The 23197-nt window shown below is 47.3% G+C and overlaps 1 protein-coding gene across 4 annotated transcripts in view; it reads right to left on the bottom strand.

Moving 5' to 3' along the window:
• DIP2B (disco interacting protein 2 homolog B) overlaps nt 1-23197 on the bottom strand; it is a 125375-nt gene that overhangs the window by 12361 nt on the left and 89817 nt on the right. The window contains exons 2-24 of one of the 4 annotated variants that reach the window (XM_056321849.1): nt 22656-22804; nt 21173-21298; nt 19179-19391; nt 16805-16948; nt 16084-16203; nt 15304-15501; nt 12770-12861; nt 12216-12326; nt 10633-10756; nt 10015-10124; nt 9126-9228; nt 8044-8108; nt 7694-7787; nt 7000-7119; nt 5320-5434; nt 4593-4732; nt 4234-4370; nt 3836-3916; nt 3246-3373; nt 2357-2471; nt 1196-1397; nt 673-782; nt 474-554 (exon numbers count right to left, since the gene is read on the bottom strand). In XM_056321849.1, the coding sequence (XP_056177824.1) occupies nt 474-554; nt 673-782; nt 1196-1397; nt 2357-2471; nt 3246-3373; nt 3836-3916; nt 4234-4370; nt 4593-4732; nt 5320-5434; nt 7000-7119; nt 7694-7787; nt 8044-8108; nt 9126-9228; nt 10015-10124; nt 10633-10756; nt 12216-12326; nt 12770-12861; nt 15304-15501; nt 16084-16203; nt 16805-16948; nt 19179-19391; nt 21173-21298; nt 22656-22764 (2838 nt within the window). In that variant the 5' untranslated portion in view covers nt 22765-22804. The remainder of the gene's footprint in view (nt 1-473; nt 555-672; nt 783-1195; nt 1398-2356; nt 2472-3245; nt 3374-3835; nt 3917-4233; nt 4371-4592; nt 4733-5319; nt 5435-6999; nt 7120-7693; nt 7788-8043; nt 8109-9125; nt 9229-10014; nt 10125-10632; nt 10757-12215; nt 12327-12769; nt 12862-15303; nt 15502-16083; nt 16204-16804; nt 16949-19178; nt 19392-21172; nt 21299-22655; nt 22805-23197) is intronic. The other 3 variants (XM_056321847.1, XM_056321848.1, XM_056321850.1) reach the window with 3 other exon arrangements.

Raw genomic sequence — 23197 nt, 5'->3', positions numbered from 1 at the left:
AACCAAACACCCAACAACAACCAAACCCAACAAACCTTGCTTGCTAGTGTCAGTCTATAGCTACTAGTTATCTATACCTATAGGCTGCTGGCATTCAGTGAGCTGTTTATCCACTACAGTATCAAGAAGAGACGGAGTTAGATCTGCTCTAGAAAATTCTACCTTCCGGGGAGTCAGTTCAGGTCTTCTCGCACCAGAACCTTGCCAGAATATACTCAACAGGGATACACCATTAAAGGCTACAGGAACCAGTGGGACCTACAAACACGCTCAGTTTTAAAATGAAGCATTGAACCACGGACAGTCATTTAGATGAAGTGACCTAGAGGTTCAAGTTACAGATCTACGGGCAAAATCCAACAGAGGGACTAAAGAGGACAGCGGTGCAGGCAAAAGATATTTAACGGTCTCAAACTTGCGCCCAATAACATGCCGTGGACCTTCAAAAAGCAGCAGCTCAGCACTGACTGTACCTTGGCATTTAATAAAAGGAAGAGTGGGTGGTCAGGAGTTGCTTGAGCTCTCCACTGTAACACCTCCGTCAGGAACTGGTGCTGAAACAAAACGGCAGAACTAAATACGAGCCTCCTCCTTCAGAGGCAGGTCTGCTTTGCCTTCAGCTGCAGGGTAAGTTCTTTCCCATTCTCCAGTTGTTAGCAAATACTGATTTACCTTTTTGACTAAGTCGTTGTCTTCTATTTGACCGAGATCTCTTCCAGAGGCTTGAGCAATACGCTTCCCAGCGACCAGGTTCCCCACCATCACAGAGGCAGGGCCAACGCCTGTTGATACAGAACAGGCACATAAAATCCGGATTTTTTTTAATGCAAATGGGAAGGCAGCTGGCCTAGAACTGCCATCTGCAGGAAAGGAAAGGGACAAAGATCTTCTGTAGGATCCCACTGCTCCTGGGCATGGATGCAAGAAGAGGTAATGAAACCGCACTGCCAGAGTTCAGAAGGCATCGCTAGTCTCCTATTCATCAGCAGGAAGAATCCCAACGAGTTCAAAGGTAGGAATCAAAATTCCTGCCTGCCACATGCAAAGAGAGGCCTCAAACACACCCCAGCCACAGGGCACACGGCAAGCTCTGGTCCCCAGCAAGGAGGACACTCGGCGTGGGAGGCGTCACAGAGCTTCCTAGGTCTGCGTGAACTTCGGCGTAGTAACATTAAACAAAAGGGGTTCACGTTACCTGGTTGTTTCTGCCTGGGTTTTGGCAAGTTGGTCACACACGTGTGCGGGCACATGAGGATGTTGCAGGGATGCAGCGAGCCCTCCAGAAAGTGCTGTTTCGTTTGAGAGATATGGATCCCTCCCAGCGGAGTTTTTGGCAATGTATTGGCTGGCACAAGAGCAAGGCAGTATACACCCACTTGGTGAATGCTGTCAATTGCCTAGAGAAAGGAAAGATGGTCACTTGAATTCTCGGTACTGCTGGAGACAGTTTGCTGTTCCTGGGTGCCCTGACATACTACAAGACCAATCCCTCCCCGTTCACAAGGCACTGGAGGAGCAAATCAGCCACTACCGTTCCATTTCACCCCGTAACATCAGCGAGTCCTACGGCGAGAGTTAAGTGCTTGTAAGCATCCCTGCCTTTATAGTCCATTTCATATACAAGAAATCCAGTTTTAAATCTTTCATGACCAAAATCCCAAAATATACACAGTTGCTTGATGAATCATACCGTTTTGATCTTAGGATTTTATCCATCTGTCTCCTCTCAACCATCACACCCTGTTCCTAATACATTATTCAGACCCACCAGGTACTTTCCCTGATTTTTCTCCCCGGTTTGCATACTTCACAACCCGACACATCGTTCCCAAGAATGACACCCATGCAACGCAGCTCTCAAAGTATCTGCTGCTCGTTCTGCTTTCTTAGGACTACGCTCATTCAGCTGTTTTAACCTTTCTCTGCTCACTGTGTCCCTGCTGAAAATGCACCTCCAAAGAGAAGGGCAGCTTTAAAGGGTAATTTTAGGCACTAGTATGATCCAAGGCTAAAAGCAGAACTCCTAAGCTTCGGCTTTGCAGTGCTGAGGGGCAGGTGGGTTCCTCTCCGCAGTCGTCTCGCTGTGTAACGCTGTCCAAGGTTTGTTTTTTTTTTTTTTTTGTCAGAGCCTACACTACCCTGCGCTGCAGCCACTTTCCCAGGGCCTTCAGGACAGAACAGAACAGCTTGTACGCAGCAGATGCACCCAGCTTGTGACCCTGTAAAAATACCTTGTGCCAAGAGGGATCATGAGCCCGTGCTCTTCCCATCTGGGGCGTGCTGATGGCCTCCGATCTGCCCACGCACCGAAAACCTGCACAAACTCACCTCCCTCCACCTACGTGAGCGGGCTTACCTGCAGCACTCGACTCATCCACTGAAAACTGTCCTCTTCAGAGGCATCTGGCCTCTGCTCCGCAACCACGACAATCCTCTCGTCATAGAAGACAGACACGGAGAACACAGCAATCCTAAAGGAAAAGGGGAGAGCCATATTGGCACAAATTCTGGTTTTGCTGCTTGGGAATAGGAAGCCAAGGAAACACACAAAAGAAAGAAGTCGTAAAAAAAAACCCATGGGGCAACGACAGAAAAAAAACCCCATTAAACAATAAAAACTGAGTCAAAAAGGAAAGGTTTTATGAAGGGATTAATTCCACCTTCTGATTAAATTTCTGCGTAGCATATTCCCCTGTCCTTTCAACCTGCTGTCTCATTTCTGTTCCAACCTGTGGCAAATCACCAATGCAATAAAAGCTTTAGAAGAATCTGGATGATGTAGGGGGCTTCAAATCTCCTGTTAAGTCTTAGAAATATGAGCTCCAACCCTCCCCGAGGATCTAGAAAATTGCATCCACAACTGCTTAATAAAATTAAAGATCTCTGGACATTAATGAAACTCTTCCTTGCTGCAGAGCATCAGCCAGCAGTTAACTACTACCCGGACTTAAAAGTAAATTCTATGGAGAATTAAGATCTCCGTGTGGCTGACTTATCTTGTTACTTGACTCCTTCCCCTGAAGTATGCAGACTTGATGAAAAGCCAGACAGGATAGTGAGGAAAACAGACCTGTGTTAGACAGGATCGGGCCAATTACCCTCTGAACCAAAAAATTTATTTACTTTAACTGAGCTACTCGAACAAACCGGTCACTGAAGAGAAATCAAACACCATACTAAAGATCCTGTTTCGCTATATGACATGGAGAAGCGTAGGGGGAGGGAACGAGGTTTATTTTGCTAACCTTCCTCTGTAAACTGTTTTTATTGATTCTACTGCCAATCCAGTTGCTACAATGTCATCGGCATTATGTCTGCGTCCGCTAACCATCAGCAATCCGTCCATTTTTCCAACCACGAACACCAAACTGCCCTGAAAGATGAAAAGGTATTTGTGAGTAACATAGAGAAAGCAGACATTCAAACATCTTTGATGACTTGCCTATTTCATAACTAGGGCTAGATCAACGGAATTTGTATAAAACACATTTTCTTTCTCTTTCAAGGACATCACTTATGACTAAAGCAGGAGGAGCATTCTAGCTGCTCAGTGGGACAAGACGCTCCGGCACGCGGAGCAGAGCTGCCACACAAAAAGCTCCTCACACTTGGTTTTAGAAGAATTAGCAAGGTAAAAATGTAACGAGCAACACAGTAAGGCACCGTAATGACAACGCGGTGGAGAAGTAAGGGTTCCCGCTGGCTCAGGCAAACCCATTAACTCTCAAGTATCTTACACGTACTTCTGTACCCAAAGGTTTTTCTTTTAAACGTTGAAGGCTACTAGCAGGAACAAAAGAACACAGCATGCAAGCTCGAAACCAGTATTACGTACAGGTCCAACAAAACCCAGCAAGCCGGACCGAACAAACGGCACATCACCCACTGGAGAGCCAGCCGAGTTCACGGGGATAACCTGCAACAGAAGGGAGGAGTTGGAGGCAGAGTGCATTTGCCTGAGGATAGAAAACCGTTCCCCACATCAAGAATCGCGCCGCATGTGAGTGAAGCCATGAGCAGAAGGGGAGGAAATCCTCGGTCAAGTCACCATTTCAGCACTGTGGGAGAAGTTCATGGAAGGGGAACACTGAATGTAACTAACTTCAAGGAGTTTTTCGGGGTGGCTTTTTGGAAAACAACATCAACACTTCAGTTGAAGACCCCAGAGATTATACAAGGCTATCAGTTCTACGCAGGAAACGGGGAAAGAAAGATACATTCTACTCTACATACCTCAAATGTGTTCTTTGTCACCCCTGCCAGCCCATAATACATCATTCCTCCCGCTCTGGAGCTAACGCAGATTTCACCGATCTCATCCGTTTTACAGAGCTGAGGTGGCCCATCAGGTTTCACTATACACATCATTCCTAGGACGAATCACGCATCGTTAACACGGTCCCAAGAACTGACACATTTAACCGTGATGGGTAAAACGACACAGCGCGGGGGCTGCAAACCTCCCCCAGCGCCGAGGCTGAACGTGAGAGAGAACATCACCCCTGCTTTTGCTAAAAACACCCCAGACCATTCACAAAAGGGGCTTTTTTAATTATTTTTTTGAAAAGCAGGAGATTCCTGCATGTTTTTACCTCCTGGCATCACGTGACCAACGTCCTGGACAGTGAGAGCGGAGTTTTTATCTTCGGTGTTGACACGAATGACACCAAAGCTCAGCCCGTTCATGGACAGGATGGCTCTTCCAGGCAAAGGTGCCCCAGGGACCCCAGGCCTTTGAAGGACACAAAATCAATACGCTAAACCAGGCATGCAGGCTGTTATTAGATGGGATGAAGGTGTTGCAGCAACAGAAATATGCATATTTCGGTGTCACTTCTTCCAGTTTTAAATTTGTTATGCAACGACGGCAGTAGGGACTGCCTTCCCTTATTGATCCACATGGATCAATAAGTAAGAAACCATATTCCTGGTTTCTTACTCAACTGCAACTCTTCCTGCAGCCCCTTCACTCACCCCACATCAAACACCAGCCCCCAGGCCAGAGGATGAGGGGGCTGTTTCTTACAGAAGGCAGCAGCAACAGAAACAAACTATGAAAATGACTGTCTAAATTTAATCTCAGATTCAGGATCACCACGCTGCATAAATCACGAGTGGGGAAAAAGCAGCGCCTGCTTCTCACACACATCTTAGGAGAAACGTTTCACAGCTTAGCTCTGTGAATAGCTGAACACACGGAGTAAATGTCAGCGGAGCTTATTACACGCTTAAGTCAACTATGACCCACTGATGTGTGAACAAAGCTCGGCTTGGATCACTTCATTTAGCAAACGGACTGCAGCGCTGCACACCCGTTACCTCCGTATTGCGATCGTCATCGCTTCTGGAGATGTCGCGCATGGACAAATCGCCTCTGGTTTAAGCCCGTGGCTCTGAAACAAGCTCAGGAAGGCATCACACGAGGAAACGGACCCTGCAAAGAAAGAAAATAGGCCACTACGACTTTACGTAATTTGCTTTGATGCCTGTCTACAAGAAGGACCGAACAGAGGATCCAGGGAAGTGCAAACTTGTCGGCCTGACCTCGGTGCCGAGGAAGGTTATGGAGCAGATCATCCCTAGTGCCATCACGTGGCACGTACAGGACAACCAGGTGATCAGGACTAGTCAGCGTGGGTTTATGAAAGGTAGGTCCTGCTTGACTAATCCGATCTCCTATGACAAGGTGACCTGCTTAGTAGGTGAGGGCAAGGCTGTCGATGTCGTCTACTAGGACGCTACGGGCTCGGGGAGGAGCAGCTGGAAAGCTGCCCGGTAGAAAAGGACCCCGGGGTGCTGGCTGATGGCCAGCTGAACATGAGCCAGCAGCGTGCCCCGGTGGCCAAGGTGGCCAGTCGCACCCTGGCTTGTACGTGGTGTGCCAGCGGGGCTAGTGATTGTCCCCCTGTACTCGGCATCTCAAATACTGTGTTCAGTTTTGCACCCCAAGAAAGACACCGAGGTTCTGGAGCTGCTGAAGGGTTTAGAGAACAAGTCTTACGAGGAGCAGCTGAGGGAACTGGGAGGCAACGGCCTCAAGTTGTGCCAGGGGAGGTTTAGGTGGGACAGGAGGAAAAGTTCTTCACCAAAAGGGTCATCAAGCATTGGAACAGGCTGCCCAGGGAAGCAGTGGAGCCACCATCCCTGGAGCTATTTAAAAGACACATAGACGTGACACTTGGGCACGTGGTTGAGTGGTGGCCTTGGCAGTGCCGGGTTAACGGTTGGACTTGATGATCTTTTCCAACATAAACGATTCTATCATTTTAAGAAAGTTGTCTGTAAAAGAACCTGAAAATGTATTTGCAGAGTATAGATACTATATCACTTCTAAAAACTCCAGGTAGCATCTCCTAAGATGCCAACCACAAAGGTGCTTCAGTGCCTGCTGAATGTGACTTGGGAACAGGCATATTCTCTTGGACAAGTCTGCCTTCCTCCCCTAATTTACTTCGGAGTTGCACAAGGTCATGGTACAACAACAGGCTTAAAATCCTTTCCAAAGCTCCAGCAAGCAGAGCACGTGTTGGCTCTGCTCCCATGCAGACAGGTCTGATGGTCTATCCGAGTATCCCTTCCCGCTGGCGTCACCCAGATAAACATTCTTTAAGTTTTTTCACTAACAGAATTCCTCGCGGATTTTTCTGGGGATTTTTTGCCCTTCAAAGTTCGTCTTAAAAGCCTTTCCCTTAACCCCTATGAGCAATTTAAAACCGATCTCACTGTGTCTACCAGCATTCTGTTTCACACACAAGAGCTCCCCGTTCAGCTCTCCCGTTTCTCACTTTGCAGGACTGGTCACAGCTCACACAAAGGATGAAAGCACAGAGATCCCTCTGCCCGGCGCGCAAGTACCGTGAGCCACAGCTCCGTGTCACCAGACAGCTGCCCTAACTAAATCGTCTCGGAATGCTGTAGATACAAAAGGAGTTAGGTTTGAGCCTGCGAGACAACCAGGTGAGAAACCTCTCCTGAGAACAGCAGGATGCGCATACTCACAAGGATTTGCACCGTCGGTTACAATCAGCATGCGTAGAGAACTCAAACTGACGTCTCTTTGGTCTCGGTGGGCCATCATGGCCCAGTGCAAGTCTCGACACTTGACTAAAGCAACCTTTGCTGCAAACCAAGCGAAAAAAAAAACCCAAAAACCCATGTCAGGACAAATAAAAGCTTTCCACAAGCCACTTTCCTATGAATACACACTCCCAAATGGGAAAATCCTCGCTAAAGCAAGCTTTAATTAATCGAACCTGCAGTAACAGCAAACCCCAACACACAACAGCATCTGCTGTGGCATACAGGCCGTTTGCCCACCACCGGAGCCAAGGTCTGTCACGGTCTGTCCCTATCGCAGCCCGCCCCCTCCAAAGTACGTAAATCATTATCACCATCTGAACATCCTCGGTGAGGACCGGGGATATCAACAGATCTTGCTGTGCTTAACTCTTTTCTTGGCCTCATAAAAGGCATTGGCTTCAAAATCCACAGCTCACAGGGTCCCCATCAGGTTCACCGACATTCACGCGGCGTTAGGACTTTGTGCATATTTAGAAAGAAATTTAGAGTTTGAGCCCTTGAGATTTGTCATGGAAGAGCAAGACGACAGGCTCTAAATTATTTGAGATTTTAATGCCCCTCACTCGTTTATCCTGAGAACTTCAAGCTGAAGTTGTGGAACACACGGAGTTACCTTTGTGGGCATGAACCCTCTGCACCCATGAGAGCGGACAGGTTTTCATCACAGAGTAGGGCACGCTGATCGTGTGCAATTTGTTCATTACATTCTGAAAAGCAGAAACCAGATTTTTAGAAAAGGGCTCACAAAACGGGTGAGCAAGCAGAAACAGGAGTTACCCTCACTCCCCATCAACCCCTGCCCCCCCAGGAATTCACGTAAGTTTACTGAGGATGCTTCTACACTTCCTCCAGAGAGTTGCAGATCTAGCAGGGAGAAAAACGGGTGACTTAACAGGTAATGGTCCTCAACCACCTCCTCAAAGGTTGCCATTATAAAGAGTTATGCTTACAGGCTCAACTCACCGTTAGAATGCCGTGCCACAACCCTGCATCCTTCTTAAAATCCAACACATTCACTATCGTTTCACCTGGGAAAAGGAAGTTGTAGTTTTGAAGTGAAACATGCCAGGACAGCTGTGACCATTATTTACGCCGCAACACGTCTGAATCTGTCACCTGAACCTGTCAGATCTGCCGCGGGAGGCACACAGGTAGCAAGCAAGCGCACAGCCTTGTTTGTCTGATGATACGTTTTTACTACTCAGAACTCCTTGCGATGCAAAACAGCGCACCTGAACATCAATTTAAGGGAAGGAACACATCCCAGAGAGTTGCAAGAGAACTACATTCCAGGCTGTAACGCACCTCAGCAGAACAAAAAGGGCCTTAACCTCGTTACGCACGAGCAGTAAGAGAGTAGAGAACATCACTCATGCACAGACTCCCAGAAGCAATGGAAATGAAAGCGACGGCTTCCAAAAGACAAACTCTGCATTTTAAAGCACTATGACATACAGCTCTAAAAATAAAGTTTCGCTCATGGGTATATAAATTAGCTTGATTTACGAGGTAGGTCAGACTAAAACCGTATCACATAGCAGAACTCTTAGTCCCACCAGCAATTTCTGGGTTAGCCAAAACGCCTCGCGTGACTAGTACTGAACCAGCAAGAGGTGCTTTGGGATTTACACAATCAAGAACAAAAAAGTCTGGAAAGACATTTTAATGGGTGATCAGTACAGCAAGAGGGGGACCGCAGCCTGTTGGAAAACGCTCCATTTTTGACTCATTCGCTCCCCTTTTCGTTCATCAGAACAGACTCATTCCCTTTCTAGACAGGACACAAATCCCCATTTTTATTCCTCTTCACAACAGCAGTGAAAATGATGTAGTTTTGGAAGGAAAAAGATGACAGTCTTCAATTTTGGGGCAGAATTAATCTACGCTTTTTTCTTTTACACCAGCACACACCCCCTTTTTTCTTTTTTAAAGCAAATACTATCGTGTTTGGGTCACTAATAGACAGCTGTTAGACATGAGGGTCAACCACTTGAAAGGATGTCGCTGAATTTTCATTCCTTTCACGTTTCTGCGCCATCACCTACCTTCAGAATAGTTGCAGGCCTGAGACAAGGCTTGACAGTGAGACAGCATGGCAATCCGAGACACCGTAACACCCATAACGCTGCCCTCTTTGCTCGTCTTGTACTACAGAAGAAAAAAAAAAACCAGCCATGGTGTGACTCTGGATCCCACATATGAAGGAAATTAAACCACAGAACGCATATTAAATGAAGTTTTGTTTCTCCAAAGCTGCTGAAGACATACCCAAAAAAGCACCTGCTTGTAGAAAGGTATCAGCAAGTTTCACTACTGACAAGAGTGTTACTCAGGTAGTAAACGTGTTCAGGTAACTCCAGAGAGATAAAGATGGTAATTTAATTGTATTTGCATTTATTTCAGCATTATTCTTTCTCAGGCCATCTCTTCCTGCTCCCGTAAGTAAACTGAAAAGCTAGTTTGTAATTTTACAACAGCCAAATTACTGTTACTACTTAAACCGCCGCAATTCCTAGAAGCAGCCTGCTGTTACTACGTAAACCACTGCAATTCCTGAAAGTCGCCTTACTGAGGCATACAAACGAAAATAAGCTTTGCCAGGAAGAACAGAAAAATTCAAAATGCTGTTGGCATAAGTAGTTTCAGAAATCTGTGTTATCAAGTACGCTATCTCAGAGAGCTCAGTCGTCTCAATTACCAGCTTTCTGGAACGAGAACAGCGTTCTCCAGTTCATTTTGAGCAGTGCTCAAGGCCACAGAGGTATTCAAAACTAAAATAAGCTTCGCAGCAGGTTGCACACAGGGAAAGACTTGTTTCAGCAGCTAAAAACTGGGAAGTTTAAGGTAGCGTAGGTGAAAGAGTTCTCTCTCTGGTGATTAGAACATTAAATTCAGCCCACGGAAACGACTCTCTATTCCCCATTCACTACTTGCCTCAATATATGCTGGCTCAGTTCCTGCAGCTGAGATGTTGGGCTGCCAGTCCTTGGGAGATTTGGAGAGATATTTTGAATCTGTCACAACCCATTTGAGTCTGGGCCAACCTAGAGCCAAAATTAAGTGGTACATTAATATCAGTTTACTTATTAGGGGATTTATATTCTGTAAGAATACACGAAAACCCCGTCATTTGTCCAAGTTCAGTTACACAAGCAAAATACCAAGCGAAGCCACTAGCCAGAAGGTTCATCTCATTTCTCATCAGGGAGTTCAGTGGGCAACAAGGTACTTCCTCTACTCGGGGAAGCTGCCTGCAGGATTTCTAAATATAGCTTCTTGTATCATTAATAAAACTGCTCTGGGACCTGCCAAACGGCAGTGAAGCGATCCGAGGACAACCCTGGCTTGTAAGGTTCGCTCACCGCGACTTCCAGAACGACAGACGCACGGACCAATCTACCCCGTATGCATAAAACCTGCAAGCAAAGCGATGCTGACCGAGAAGCTGCCCCCCTTGCCCATCCCCAGATGCATTCAGACTTCTAACAGCCATTTTCAGACAGTTCAGCCATAGCAAAAGCGCGATCAAAAGCGAGTCTATAACCCTCGAACCTTTAAACTGCACAATTTCTCCGTTTTGGGTTTTTGGGAGCCCTTTCAGACAGACTTCAGTGGTGAGGGCCAACGCAATACCACAGCTTCCCAGCAGGAAACCAATCTGCTGACCACCAGCATCCTGAGGGAAGAGAGGAGATAAAAAAAAAAAAAAAAAAAAAAAAAAAAAAGTCATTCCTGTTTAAAGATGACATAAATCAACTTTCCCCTTACCAAAATCCAAGGTTTGGTAATGCTCTGGTAACTGGATGGTAACGTTATGGATCACGGAGGGAGGAAAAAGAAAAAAACCTCCAGCCCACACAGACTTTTTCCTTTGGTTTGTCCTTCTCCACCTGCATCTGGTGTCTGGCAACGGTCTGAAACTCAAACGACAGCCACTGGCTGGCTGGGGCGAATGCAACTGCTTCTGAGTTTTATATAAACCATGTTTTGGAAGGTGGGATATATCCAGGACAAAAGCCTGCCAGGTGAAAATGGAGACATACCTACAAGCCAATCAAAGTCCGCAGGAAAATGAGAAGCCATCCCAAAAATGCAGAAGGGTTAACTTAAACCTTCTGCACACCAAGCCCGCTCATTTCAATTCGTTCCATTCAAAAATGAAACGATTGCGTAACCCGGGCCAGATTGCAGAGAAATTTGGTGATTCTCAAAGGGAACTCTTTAGGCATAAAACAAATATTCCACTGGCAAGACTAAAATGCATTGGATGCAAAAATCTGTGGAAAACAAGTGCTCGTGCCCAGCATCTAGGCACCGAGCATGTACCATTTGTTTTTATTAACGGCAGCCCAGATGCTTCAAAGAGGAATCATATAATTACACTGAAATAACAAGAGCTTTCTTTCCCCGGGAACTCATTTCTATTGCACAAGGATAAAACCGCTGAACTGAGGTAGCTTGCTAAGAAACCTGATTGGGCAAATCCCAGAAGTTTTAATTTTGTATTTGGTTGCTAGAGCACTTGTCACGTTGCAGACAAACGAAAGCTGAGCTCCACGACTCCCATAGTATTACCAGACCAGCTAACCAGGTCATTACCACCCCTCTTGCCGTATGTTTGCCATTATCCTGTTTCTTTGGTCTCCTCTGACGAAATTCTATCGGTTTAGACATGGCAACGACATGGCAATCTTGCAAAAATTCTGGTAAGGGTAAAGATAACTCTTTGCTGAGCAAATAAAAGGTGCCTCAAGGTCTTCGGAGATGCTTAGCACCTTGGGTCCCCAGCAAAGGCAAAAGCCTGGCAGATGCTGTGCGTGGCTGGAAATGAGCTCCCCGTGACATCCGTCAGCGGGCAGATTCACAAGATTATCCGTACCATACAAATGATTCGCAGTAACAGAACGAAGACTACAGAATTTCGGCGAACCAACCATTTCCAGCTCCTCAGGACAGCTCTCCGGTTTAAAACCATTTTTCCCCTTTTTAACCAGCTGCTCCAGGTTGGCAAAGGTCTTGCGCATCGCAGTGCTACGGAGCAGCCAGATGCCGTGAAACACTTTCAGAGGTTGATGGTCTGACTCGGTTTTCATCCCACATCAGCCCATCACTCCTCCAAGTTCCATCAACGTTACCTTTCTGGTAAGAGGTACCTCTATAGGCACTGGGATGACTTCTGCTAGGAGACAGCCGTAAAACGCCACCATAAACATGACCGGGTCATTGTTGGGATAAACAAGGGCTACCTACAATTCACAAAACCGTGCTGTTAGTTGAAATACAAGGATCGATCGCAAATTTCAGCTCTAGAGCAGCTCAAAGTTCGAAGGCTTGGTGTTATTTCACGTTCGACCACAGCGTTTTTCACAGGGCACCTTCAAGTGCTCTTTCTCCCACGTGGGGGAACGCGTGGTGCGCGCGTGAGCTCCTCGCGCAGTACCGACGGCGTGCCCCGTGTGCCCACACAGCCAAAACCCAGAGATCTAGAACTTTCTCTTTTTCGCAGAGGTGCAACACTTCCTTCAAGAAGAGCCAGCAGGACTGAAAAAATCACAATTTTTTTCCCCCCAATAGCCTGTCCCTGGGGTAAGTCTCGCTATTAGAAGAACAAGCTCACAGTGCCTGTGGTACGCGAGAACCGCCCCCCCCCCCCTCCTCCTGCAGAACCAGCCAGCGCCGAGCTCCTTACCCTGTCGCCAGGTTTTAACACAGGTTCGTTTTTGGTCCCCAGCTTATTAAGCAGCGTGTAGGCCAGCTTGAGGCTTCTGCTCCACAGTTTGCCTGGAACACAAAGACGAGAGCCTTGCCCAGCCCCGAGGTTACCCGCTGTTACCCGCTACGGCCCCCTCCTCCTGGTCGGTTACGCTGTTTTGTCCCCAGAGCTCTCAAACCCCAGGGAGGTATCTGACACACCGCCCCCCCCCCATGCACATGCACACTCACACCATGTGCACCCTGCCACGCACACCCCCTGTGCAAACACACACACACCACGTGCACCCCCCGCCACGGACACACCCCCCCGATGCACACCCCTCCGTGCACACACACCACGTGCACCCTGCCATGCAACCACCCCCCACGCACATGCTGCCACGCACACCCCCTTGTGCACACCCACCCCACATGCACCCCCCACGCACACGCACACCACGCACAGCCCTCTGTACACACGCACCACGTGCACCCTGCCATGCACACACCCCACACGCATGCTGCCACACCCCCATGCACATACACCCCATGTGCAACCCCCGCTCGCACACACCCACCACGTGCACCCCTCCACGCACACACACCTGTGCACACGCACACCATGCGCACCCCTCCATGCACACACCCCACACGCATGCTGCCATGTACACCCCCTTGTGCACACACACCATAGACACCCCCAACCCCATGTGCAACCCCCATGCACACCCAGCTGTGCACACGCACACCATGCACACCCCTCCTTGCACACGCACCACGTGCACCCTGCCATGCACACACCCCACACGCATGCTGCCACGCACACCCCCTTGTGCACACATACCATACACACCCCCAACCCTATGTGCATCCCCACGCACACCCACCCCATGTGCACCCCCCACACACACACCCGCCCTCCACACACCCCTCTGTGCACATGCACACGCACCACGTGCGCCCTGCCATGCACACACACCCCACACGCATGCTGCCATGCACACCTCCTTGTGCACACACACCATACACACACCCCCACGCACGCCCACCTGTGCACACCCACACCATGCACACGCACCACGTGCACCCTGCCATACACACACCCCACACGCATGCTGCCACACACACACCCTTGTGCACTCCACCCCACGTGCACCCCCCATGCACCCCATGCACACGCCCCCCATGCACATGCACCACGTGCACCCTGCCACGCACACACACCACATGCAGGCTGCCACGCACACCCCCTTGTGCACACACACCATACACACCCCCAACCCCATGTGCACCCCCCCCACACCCACCTGTGCACACACACATGCACCATGTGCACCCTGCCATGCACACTCACCACACACATGCTGCCACACACACCCCCTTGTGCGCACACCCCTCTGTGCACACCCCCCCAATGCACACCCCTCTGTGCACACCCCCCCCGAAGCACACCCCTCTGTGCACACCCCCCCCGAAGCACACCCCTCTGTGCACACACCCCCCCGACGCACACCCCTCTGCGCACACACCCCCCCGACGCACACCCCTCTGCGCACACACCCCCCCGACGCACACCCCTCTGCGCACACACCCCCCCGACGCACACCCCTCTGCGCACACCCCCCCCCGACGCACACCCCTCTGTGCACACGCCCCCGATGCACACCCCCCCCGATGCACACCCCCCCCGATGCACACCCCCCCCGATGCACACCCCCCCGATGCACACCCCTCTGTGCACACCCCCCCCGATGCACACCCCTCTGTGCACACCCCCCCGATGCACACCCCTCTGTGCACACACCCCCAATGCACACCCCTCTGTGCACACCCCCCCCGACGCACACCCCTCTGTGCACACCCCCCCCGACGCACACCCCTCTGCGCACACACCCCCCCGACGCACACCCCTCTGCGCACACACACCCCCGACGCACACCCCTCTGTGCACACCCCCCCCCGATGCACACACCCCCCCGACGCACACCCCTCTGCGCACACACACCCCCGACGCACACCCCTCTGTGCACACCCCTCTGTGCACACCCCCCCGATGCACACCCCTCTGTGCACACCCCTCTGTGCACACCCCCCCGACGCACACCCCTCTGTGCACACCCCTCTGTGCACACCCCCCCGATGCACACCCCTCCCGATGCACACCCCTCTGTGCACACCCCCCCCGATGCACACCCCTCTGTGCACACACCCCCCCGATGCACACCCCTCTGTGCACACACCCCCCCGATGCACACCCCTCTGTGCACACCCCTCTGTGCACACCCCCCCCGATGCACACCCCTCTGTGCACACCCCCCCCCGATGCACACCCCTCTGTGCACACCCCCCCCCCGATGCACACCCCTCTGTGCGCACACACACCACCTGCACCCTGCCATGCACACACCCCCTTTTGCAAACCCCCTCTGCGTGCACCCCCCCATCCCCATATATTTGCAATCACCCCAAGACTGACCACGTGGGGTTCTTTCGGAGCAGGTCAGCACTGGAGGCCAGGCTCCAACTCACCGTACGTGAGGGTATAAACTGGTTTTCCTGTAACATCCAGTGCGGTCAGACAGGGGCACTTTGCTTGCGTGGTGCCCCAGCGCTGCAGCGCCGCTTCTAAGGCAGGAGGCCAGTTACAAACAACTCCCAGGGGTTCTCCCTTCACGGGTGTCATCTGGCGTCCCTCTGGCTTGGGCTGGTTGGGGTCAGGCTGGGGGACTGAAGAATAATTCAATCATATTTCCAGTTCATCTTCGCCCGTTTGTTACCGCACAGTTAAGCTGGAAAGACGCGCTGAAAACAAATGTTTTTCCTCCTCACCCCCTTTTAGGTTTAACACCCCCTTATCACATTTTATTTCCTAGGAAGCCCCACATGAAACAAAGCATCGTGAACACAGTCTTCTCCTAAGGTACCATTAAAAGTTACCCAATAAAACATTGAGAACTGGAGGAAAGAAAAACAATCTTACAAAATAAGGTTGTAATGAAATTAAATCACTTCCCAACCAACCAGGGATTGTAAAAGTAGCCGAAGCAAATGAAGGGTGGTTAGAAATCTATTTCAATATTTTCGTTACTAGATTTTAATTGTTGTATGAAGTTTAGCATCGAGGCCACCCAAAGCTCCACAGTACAGTAAATTACTTCAAACATTGGTTTTGTATCAGATTTTTCGCGAAAGCTAGCTGCAAACAGTGAACCGGTGAGAGTCAACTTTGAAAACTGCATAAATACATTTAGTGCTGTGCCTGTCTGTGTACTTAAACGATGAATAAACCCCATTCCCCGGTGCTATTACCTTCCACAATTTCTTCAAAATCATCCACAAAAAATTCTTTCAGAGGTGGTCTTTTAGGTCGTTTCAAGGTGTTAAGCAACTGCTGAATTTTCGTGGAGACTCTACTACTCACAGGAACACCTGGAGGGAAAGATTTTGTCTAATAAAAGCATTCAGCATGTCTATTAACATTTATATTCTACCTCCTTCCACCGGAGGAACACTTCTCCTGGTGCCCTCACTCATTCAGCTACTGGCTTCCATCATGAAAGGCTGCGCCAGCGCAGGATGACGTTAGTATCGTATCAGTTTGGTATTAACTCGGTGGTCAGAAAATGCCAGTAACAGAAATTCGGTTTTAAAGCATTTCTTCCCTGCCAAAGCCTGATTTCCATCTGCCCTGAAACACTGCGCCTGCCTGCAGTATCGATCAGCTGCAGGGCCAGGCTGCCAGCAGAGGGAGGACACAGCAAGACCAGATAAAAAATATTTTTAAAATATTTTCTTTAATATTTTAATATATAAAAACAATATTTTATTATTTATAATTTAGTGTGTTAATATAAATATAATTAAAATTTATTAAAAATTAATAATAACATTCATTAATGCTAATGCTGTAACCACTTCCTATTTGTGAAGTGCTGAAATGGGATAAACATAGGTGGGGAGAATCAATTGTGTGACTTAAGCGCTTCCTTTACACTGCTCTAATTTCTGAGTGCTCTGGAAGGTTCCATACCATCAGCAGTATCCATGAGACTCGACCGATTAGATCCCTTGTGCATGCCTTTCACGATCCCTGAAGGAGGAAGGTCAATCGCTGCTGGGCGTGCCGAGGAAGAGGAGGTAGTTGCTGTGACATCTGGGGGAACGGAGAAATTTTCTACAAAAAGGAAGAAAACGGAGATGGCCGTTAACATATACCTTTTATTATCAGACGGAACAAGCAGAGCGTTAGTTACCTGTTACCAACAACCTTAAGAATTTAATGGGTTGAATGTATAGGAGCTCTTATTAATGCTAAACACACCGCTTCCTAAATATTAAGTAGCTCTAGGAGGTGCACATTATCTGTTCTGGAAAACAGAAAACAAAGGCAGAAGATGAGTGGCTTTGTCCATGTCAGGGAAGTGGTTCGGCAAAACAGAATTCCTGCTCTTGGGTTCTAACCTTCAAATCAAGCTCAAGCTCTTGCCATTGATTGTACTGGGGGGGGTGGGGTGGGGGGTGCGGGGGAATAAAATTGAGATCCACATGAGCTCTGAAATATTCAAAGCCCCAGAACAAAAACCTGCATCACCTATGCAGCAATCTCTCTTGCTAGAATTATACTATTTAACTTTTTGGTCAGTAAGGGCTTTCTAAAACAAAACACGCGGCAGGCTATTGACTAGAGCAGATCAGCAAAAAATCAGGTTGGGTTGAAATTTCTTCCAGTTCAGTGGCTAAACAGTATGAGCCTGTCCAGCAGTTAAATAATAAAATCTAACGAATAGAGCGAGCTGGGTCTTATTTTTGCTTTAAGTTGTAAGAAACTGTTTTGCTTTTCAGGTGAGTTTTTAAGCTTCAAACTGCAAGTAAACCCGCATACTTCAGTAATTCTCTCACTTTCTCTTAAGCCATCTTTTGCTTACGTGGGATTGACTCTGTGCCCCTCTTTCCAAGGAAAGGGGGGAGGCAAAAATAATCTATTTCTGCATACCTTTGGCGATAAGGTGACAAGGAATATTTCCTACGTATTGCACTTCTCAGATCACTAGGAAGGGCCCAGGTTTTGTCCAGCTCCAAACGATTGCAGGGCTTTTTATTGCTCTCTCCAATGAGAGGTATAAAAATCGTCTAAGCGAGAGTTCTAATTCATTTAAATTAGGTGTTAACACAGGATGAATGTGGCATCTACGTGGCAAATACGATTCTAACAAAAATTTAAAACTTCTGTTTTGCATAAAATACTAATTAGATTAGACAATAGTTATTCTGTAGGTAAAAAGCTGTATTACCTTAATTCATTACAAAAGGTAACGCGGCTTTCTGTACGCTCCAATTAAGAACAGCCTCTCTGCTTCAAAGAGATGTTAATTATATTGGCTACATTTTATGGGCAATTTCCCCAGTTTTCCATTTCAGAAAACAACTTTTGTCCCAGCAAATAAACAAACAAACATAACAGCAGTAAAAAAAAAAAAAGTGAAACAGTTAAAACCACCAGCACTTCTACGCACTGCTTGCCCCAAACTAGTTAAGCAAAAGCAGAGAGCACACAAAATACAGACATGTCCTAAGATGCGGTAATATCCTTAAACAGCAGATAAAAAAAGACAAACATACACAGAGCAAAAACAAACTTTGCAGTTTCATACAGAAGCATCAGCAGCGAGGAGCACCTCAGAGCCTCAAAAAACTGAGTCTGGGGTATCCAGATCTGTAGATTTTGCTCCGTCTTCTCAATACCTGGATGCTTTGATTATTTCTCAGGCTAGTCGTGAAAGATCTCCGCTAAATCTTTACTCTGGCTAAAACCATTTTTTTGTGACGACACGCTCATTTGTTCACATATATGGCTAGTTTGGGGTTGGGTTTTTTGGTGGTTTTTTTTTTTTTTTTAATCTAACACAAACAATAAACCATTGGGGCTTATAGCAAAATGAGAATGTTCAAACACAGCATTTCCCCCACTCCGTAGGCAAAGACACACCCCTATGGTATTCATCAGGACACAGATGCCAAATGCTACTTGCATACGGTAGCTTTGTACACACAGGAGCTTCCAAATAGCTGTAGACGTAAGCAACACAGTATACAGAAAGAAAGTGGTGCCTCCTGATCCTGTCAATACTGTCACCAACACCCTGGAGTCTTTTCTACTCCAATAAGCTCCTGCTCCCCACTTCCCCTTCTTCAACCAACTCAGTATTCTGAATTTCTGAAGGAAAAAAAACAAAACAACAAAAAACAAACAAACATCATGATGGTGCAACTCCAACAAATCCTAGCCAGTTCCATCAAAACTAACTAAGCTCTGGATCCGAATTTCCCTTTTGCAACGGGCAACTCCAGCTTTATGAACACAATCTGAACTCGCAACAATTTTTCTGTTCATACCCATCTCCTACCTATTCGAGTATTGGCAAATACATCAGCTAGTGACCCACTGGTCCCTTTGCCTTCTCCATGGGAAAGTGTAGAAGATGCTGATGAAGATGTGGATGACCCCTGAATAGATCGGTTGATCCAAGACTCAGCATTCTGTAAGCTCTGATGCAATGCAGCAGAAAGAGCAGCTTGGCGCCTTAGCGACCCCTCGTCCTCGGAGGCAGAAGACGTGTCTGTGTGGAAGCAGAAAAGAAAATCTAGCTGCTTAGGGAAAAGCACATTGCACTGAACATGCCCTCTTTCCGATTCACATACCGATGGCAGAGGCTCGTCCTCTGAAGGTCTTTTTTTTTTTTTTTTCCCACAGGCTGTGTCAAACAAGGTTACAGTGGCCCAACCAGGAGTTAAAGCAGCAGCCGCCTCCGAGGCGAACACCCTTTTTTTTTTTTAATTATTTTTTTACCCCTGGTGTTTTGCCCCTGTTTAAAGCACACACAAGATTCACCTCCTCAGCCAAGTATCCTTCCCCTGGGCTCTCCGAGTTCATTAACTTATCTCTCGTTACTTCTCCATTCGCATTCTATAATATCAGATGGGGGATTGCCTAACTTTGGGCATTCTGAAATGGAAAGTGAGGGGTCAGTATCGTTGCCAACACTGGAAATTCCCAGGAACCAAGCAGAATGCAGGCACCGGGAAACAAATGTGCCAAGGCCACACGCAGAAAATGCTTTTGTCTGGTATTCTAAATGGGTCCCTTTCAACTGCAGAAAAAAACCAAACAATGAAACCCCAACCCCAAAACAAACCAAAAAAAAATAGAGAACACTACAACAAGGAACTGCATCCTGTGTTTCCAAGAGAACAAATACCTCGTCTATCCTAAAGCTGTGAACTAATTATTTATCGTGAAGAAAGCACTCATTACTTGATATCTCCAGTTGTACAGTGCTACGTATAAACATTCAATTAGACTTTGGCCTAAAATTTATGTGTTCTTCAAAGCGATTGCCTGCCTACGCTCTAGTTATAAATCCAAGCGTTAAGTGACGTTCTACGTACTTGCCAAAGCAGAACGCAGTTATGAGCTGAAGAAAAAAGATTCCAGACAAGAGTGTAAGCGGTACCCTGATATTCGTGGAGCCCTCACAGCTCAGAATGCGTTGTAGTCCTGGGCAGGTTAGTACAAAGCTGAGACCCAAGCAGACACCAGGAACATGCATGAGCCCCCCGTAGAAAGGAAAAGAAACCCAGGAATACGAAGGAAAAAAAAAGGAGGTAAAAGGACAGGGGTGAGTGAGGTAGCCTAGCAGAGCAGTTCCAGGGAGATATGAATTCGCAGTGAGCTAGGAATTCATAGTATTCAGATGACTTTCTCAAGCCAAATGACTGTGATGCTTCTGCACGATGAGAGACAACACAAAAGTCGCTGCTGAACATCACACGTACTCATTGTTTAAGCCAGTGCGTACAGCTGCTTGAAAACAGAGAGCTTTATTAATATCTGAGCACATGCACCGTAACAGACGCCGCGTCCTCAGAGGTATTTTGCTGCAGCCACTATCACACGGGAGGGGTTAGTAAAGAAAAAGTCCTGCAAGTCACGGAATCCCGCAGGATCCCCTCCAAGGTTCTTGCCCAGAAATGTGTATCGCTGCGAATCTTTCCTGTGCGTTGAGTAGTAAACCTTAACCAAATCCAGACATGAATGAGGCAACCGAAATAGGTGCGAGGGGAGCAAAAAGGAGAAGCCTGGGTCCGAAAGCCTGCTCGGCTCTTGTCAATTGAGTCTTTCAAAGCTCTGGGAAAAAAAGGCATTTTCACAGCCCTAACAGCAGCTCCACCAAAACAAGCAGCTGCTCAAACCTAGCAAGAGCACTACAGGAGTAGCACGCTACCTCCAAATGTGTCAAAAAGCTTGAATATTTTGACAATTCCAGCCTCTTGATTTAGCAACTGTTACTAATGCGTACCTTAACATCCCCACAGAGACCGCACGCTGCAAGAACCTAACCTGGGGGAGTGCAGGCATCAGCTGGAGACTGAACAAACGTAGACCGTCTTTTCGTTGGCATGGGCAGGGCCATCTTCTGTTCTTTGTGTTTTGCCAGGGCTGCTTGAACGGCTTCTGTGTGGATGTCTGCAAAACGGGAAGCGCATACACCGAGTTTTGTAACAGCAAAGGAGGAAGAAAAACATGCAAGGCTTACGCACGTGCAGCTCTTGCTAGAGATCTGGATTTATGCAATCGTCCGTTTTCCAGAACCTTCCCAAACAACTACATTTTTGCCACCAGCTTGTAAAGTACACATTTCCTTTTTTTAAAAAACAAAACAAAACAAAACAAAACCAACAACAAAACCCAACCCAACCCAGGGAAACGAACTGAGGTTTCTCAAGTTAGCAATAGCTAATAGCACAGCCAGGTTTTTTTAGCCTGGAATCTTCTGGATTAGCCATTATATACTTCTGTCTCCAGCAACTTTTATAGAAAGTTTCTATATAAAGTTATAGAAATCCCAACCCCACCAGACTGTTCCCCTCAAACAAAAATTATCCTAAAATATGCTTGTGCATAATTTAAAATACGCACCTAAGCTAACAGTGTATACAGCCCCAGGTGCAACTCTGGTCTATAAACCGACAAGCTCTCAGCCAGTTGTCTGATTTAGGAAAAAAACTTGTTCAAAAATCTGAATGGATGCAGATTTTATGTAAATCTTGGAAGTTACTAACTATGGCTGTAAATACATGCTGGTTAGTAACTGGAACAGGCTAGGACATGCAGCTTCCATCCCTCTGCAAACATCTAGAGCTCTTTAAAGGAAGACACATCACCGGTGATGGGAAGGCAACTTCTTAAAAAAAAAAAAAAAAAAGTCATCTACATTAATCTCTCAGATTAACATACTTTAATTACGCTTCTCCAAAACCCAGAAAACGAGGCTCTTTAATGCTTTAAGAAATGGTGGTCTGTGATAGCAGTGTTCCTGGAGAAGGTATATTTGATATACTTTATTCGCCCCTGTTGAGAAGAAACCTTCGATCTTGTTAACGCAAAGGGAAAACCAAAACCAGGTGGGAACAAAAAATAGGTGCCACCACCTCCTCCTTTCCTGAAGTGGAGATGGAAACCAGCGAGGTGCCAATCCCAGGAACCAAGTGCTCCCTGTCACCTCACTGCATCTGGTTACTTACAGACACGGTTAAAACAAGCTTGATGTCATTCAATGCAAGTCATTGACAGAAGGGTGGCAATGCAAGCCAGAAAAATCAAAGTGGCAAAAATGGCAAAAAGTTATTTGCTTTCTTTTTTTTTTTTACTTGGCATTCTTTTTGATTCAGAATCACTGTCATACAAGTCTGATGTTTCTTTATACAGAACTACCAAGGTGGGATTTTCCATCAGCAGATAATACGCTCGATTCCTTGAGAGGACACAGAACTTTCTTCCTTACCAATAGGAATCCCAGGTGAGCCCTTGCCCCCCGCCTTACCGGATCGATAGCGTTCATCTCTGGCTCCCCCTGAGCGAGCTCGGTGAAATTTGGATGAGGATGATGACGATGATGATGCTGAGGCTGGAGTTGCAGATGGAACAGGCATCTGAGTTCTGGATTCCTTCTGTAACACTGGATCAACCCCTGGAAAACAGTCCACAGCTCTCCTGAGTGCAGGAAATAAAAGGAGCTTTTTTTGACCATGCTCTTCTCTTCTACCACATAATCACAGGATTTCCTTTCTTTTTTTTGTGTGTGGTGCAGTGGATGTAATTAGCGTAATACATCTGTCCAATTACGCCTTAATCAGTTAAGATATACCTGTCCCTTCTTTGACCTTACTCTTAAAGAGGTTTTTCCCAGCTTTTTTCTTTTTGAGGCGTTGTTAGATACTTGGAGTAAGAGACAATCTACAGCAAATCTGACGCAGGTGATATAATACACAATTTCACATAATTTAAGTAACCTGTCAGCGATAAAGGAAGATAAAGCCACCTTTAAAGAATCCACTACAAAATCCAAAAGCAAAAGTGATAAGA

This window comes from Falco biarmicus, chromosome 19 (genome assembly GCF_023638135.1).
Source record: "Falco biarmicus isolate bFalBia1 chromosome 19, bFalBia1.pri, whole genome shotgun sequence".
Classification (NCBI taxonomy): domain Eukaryota; kingdom Metazoa; phylum Chordata; class Aves; order Falconiformes; family Falconidae; genus Falco; species Falco biarmicus.
The sequence above is the reverse complement of the archived record's forward strand: the minus strand, read 5'-3'. Positions and strand labels throughout refer to the sequence as shown.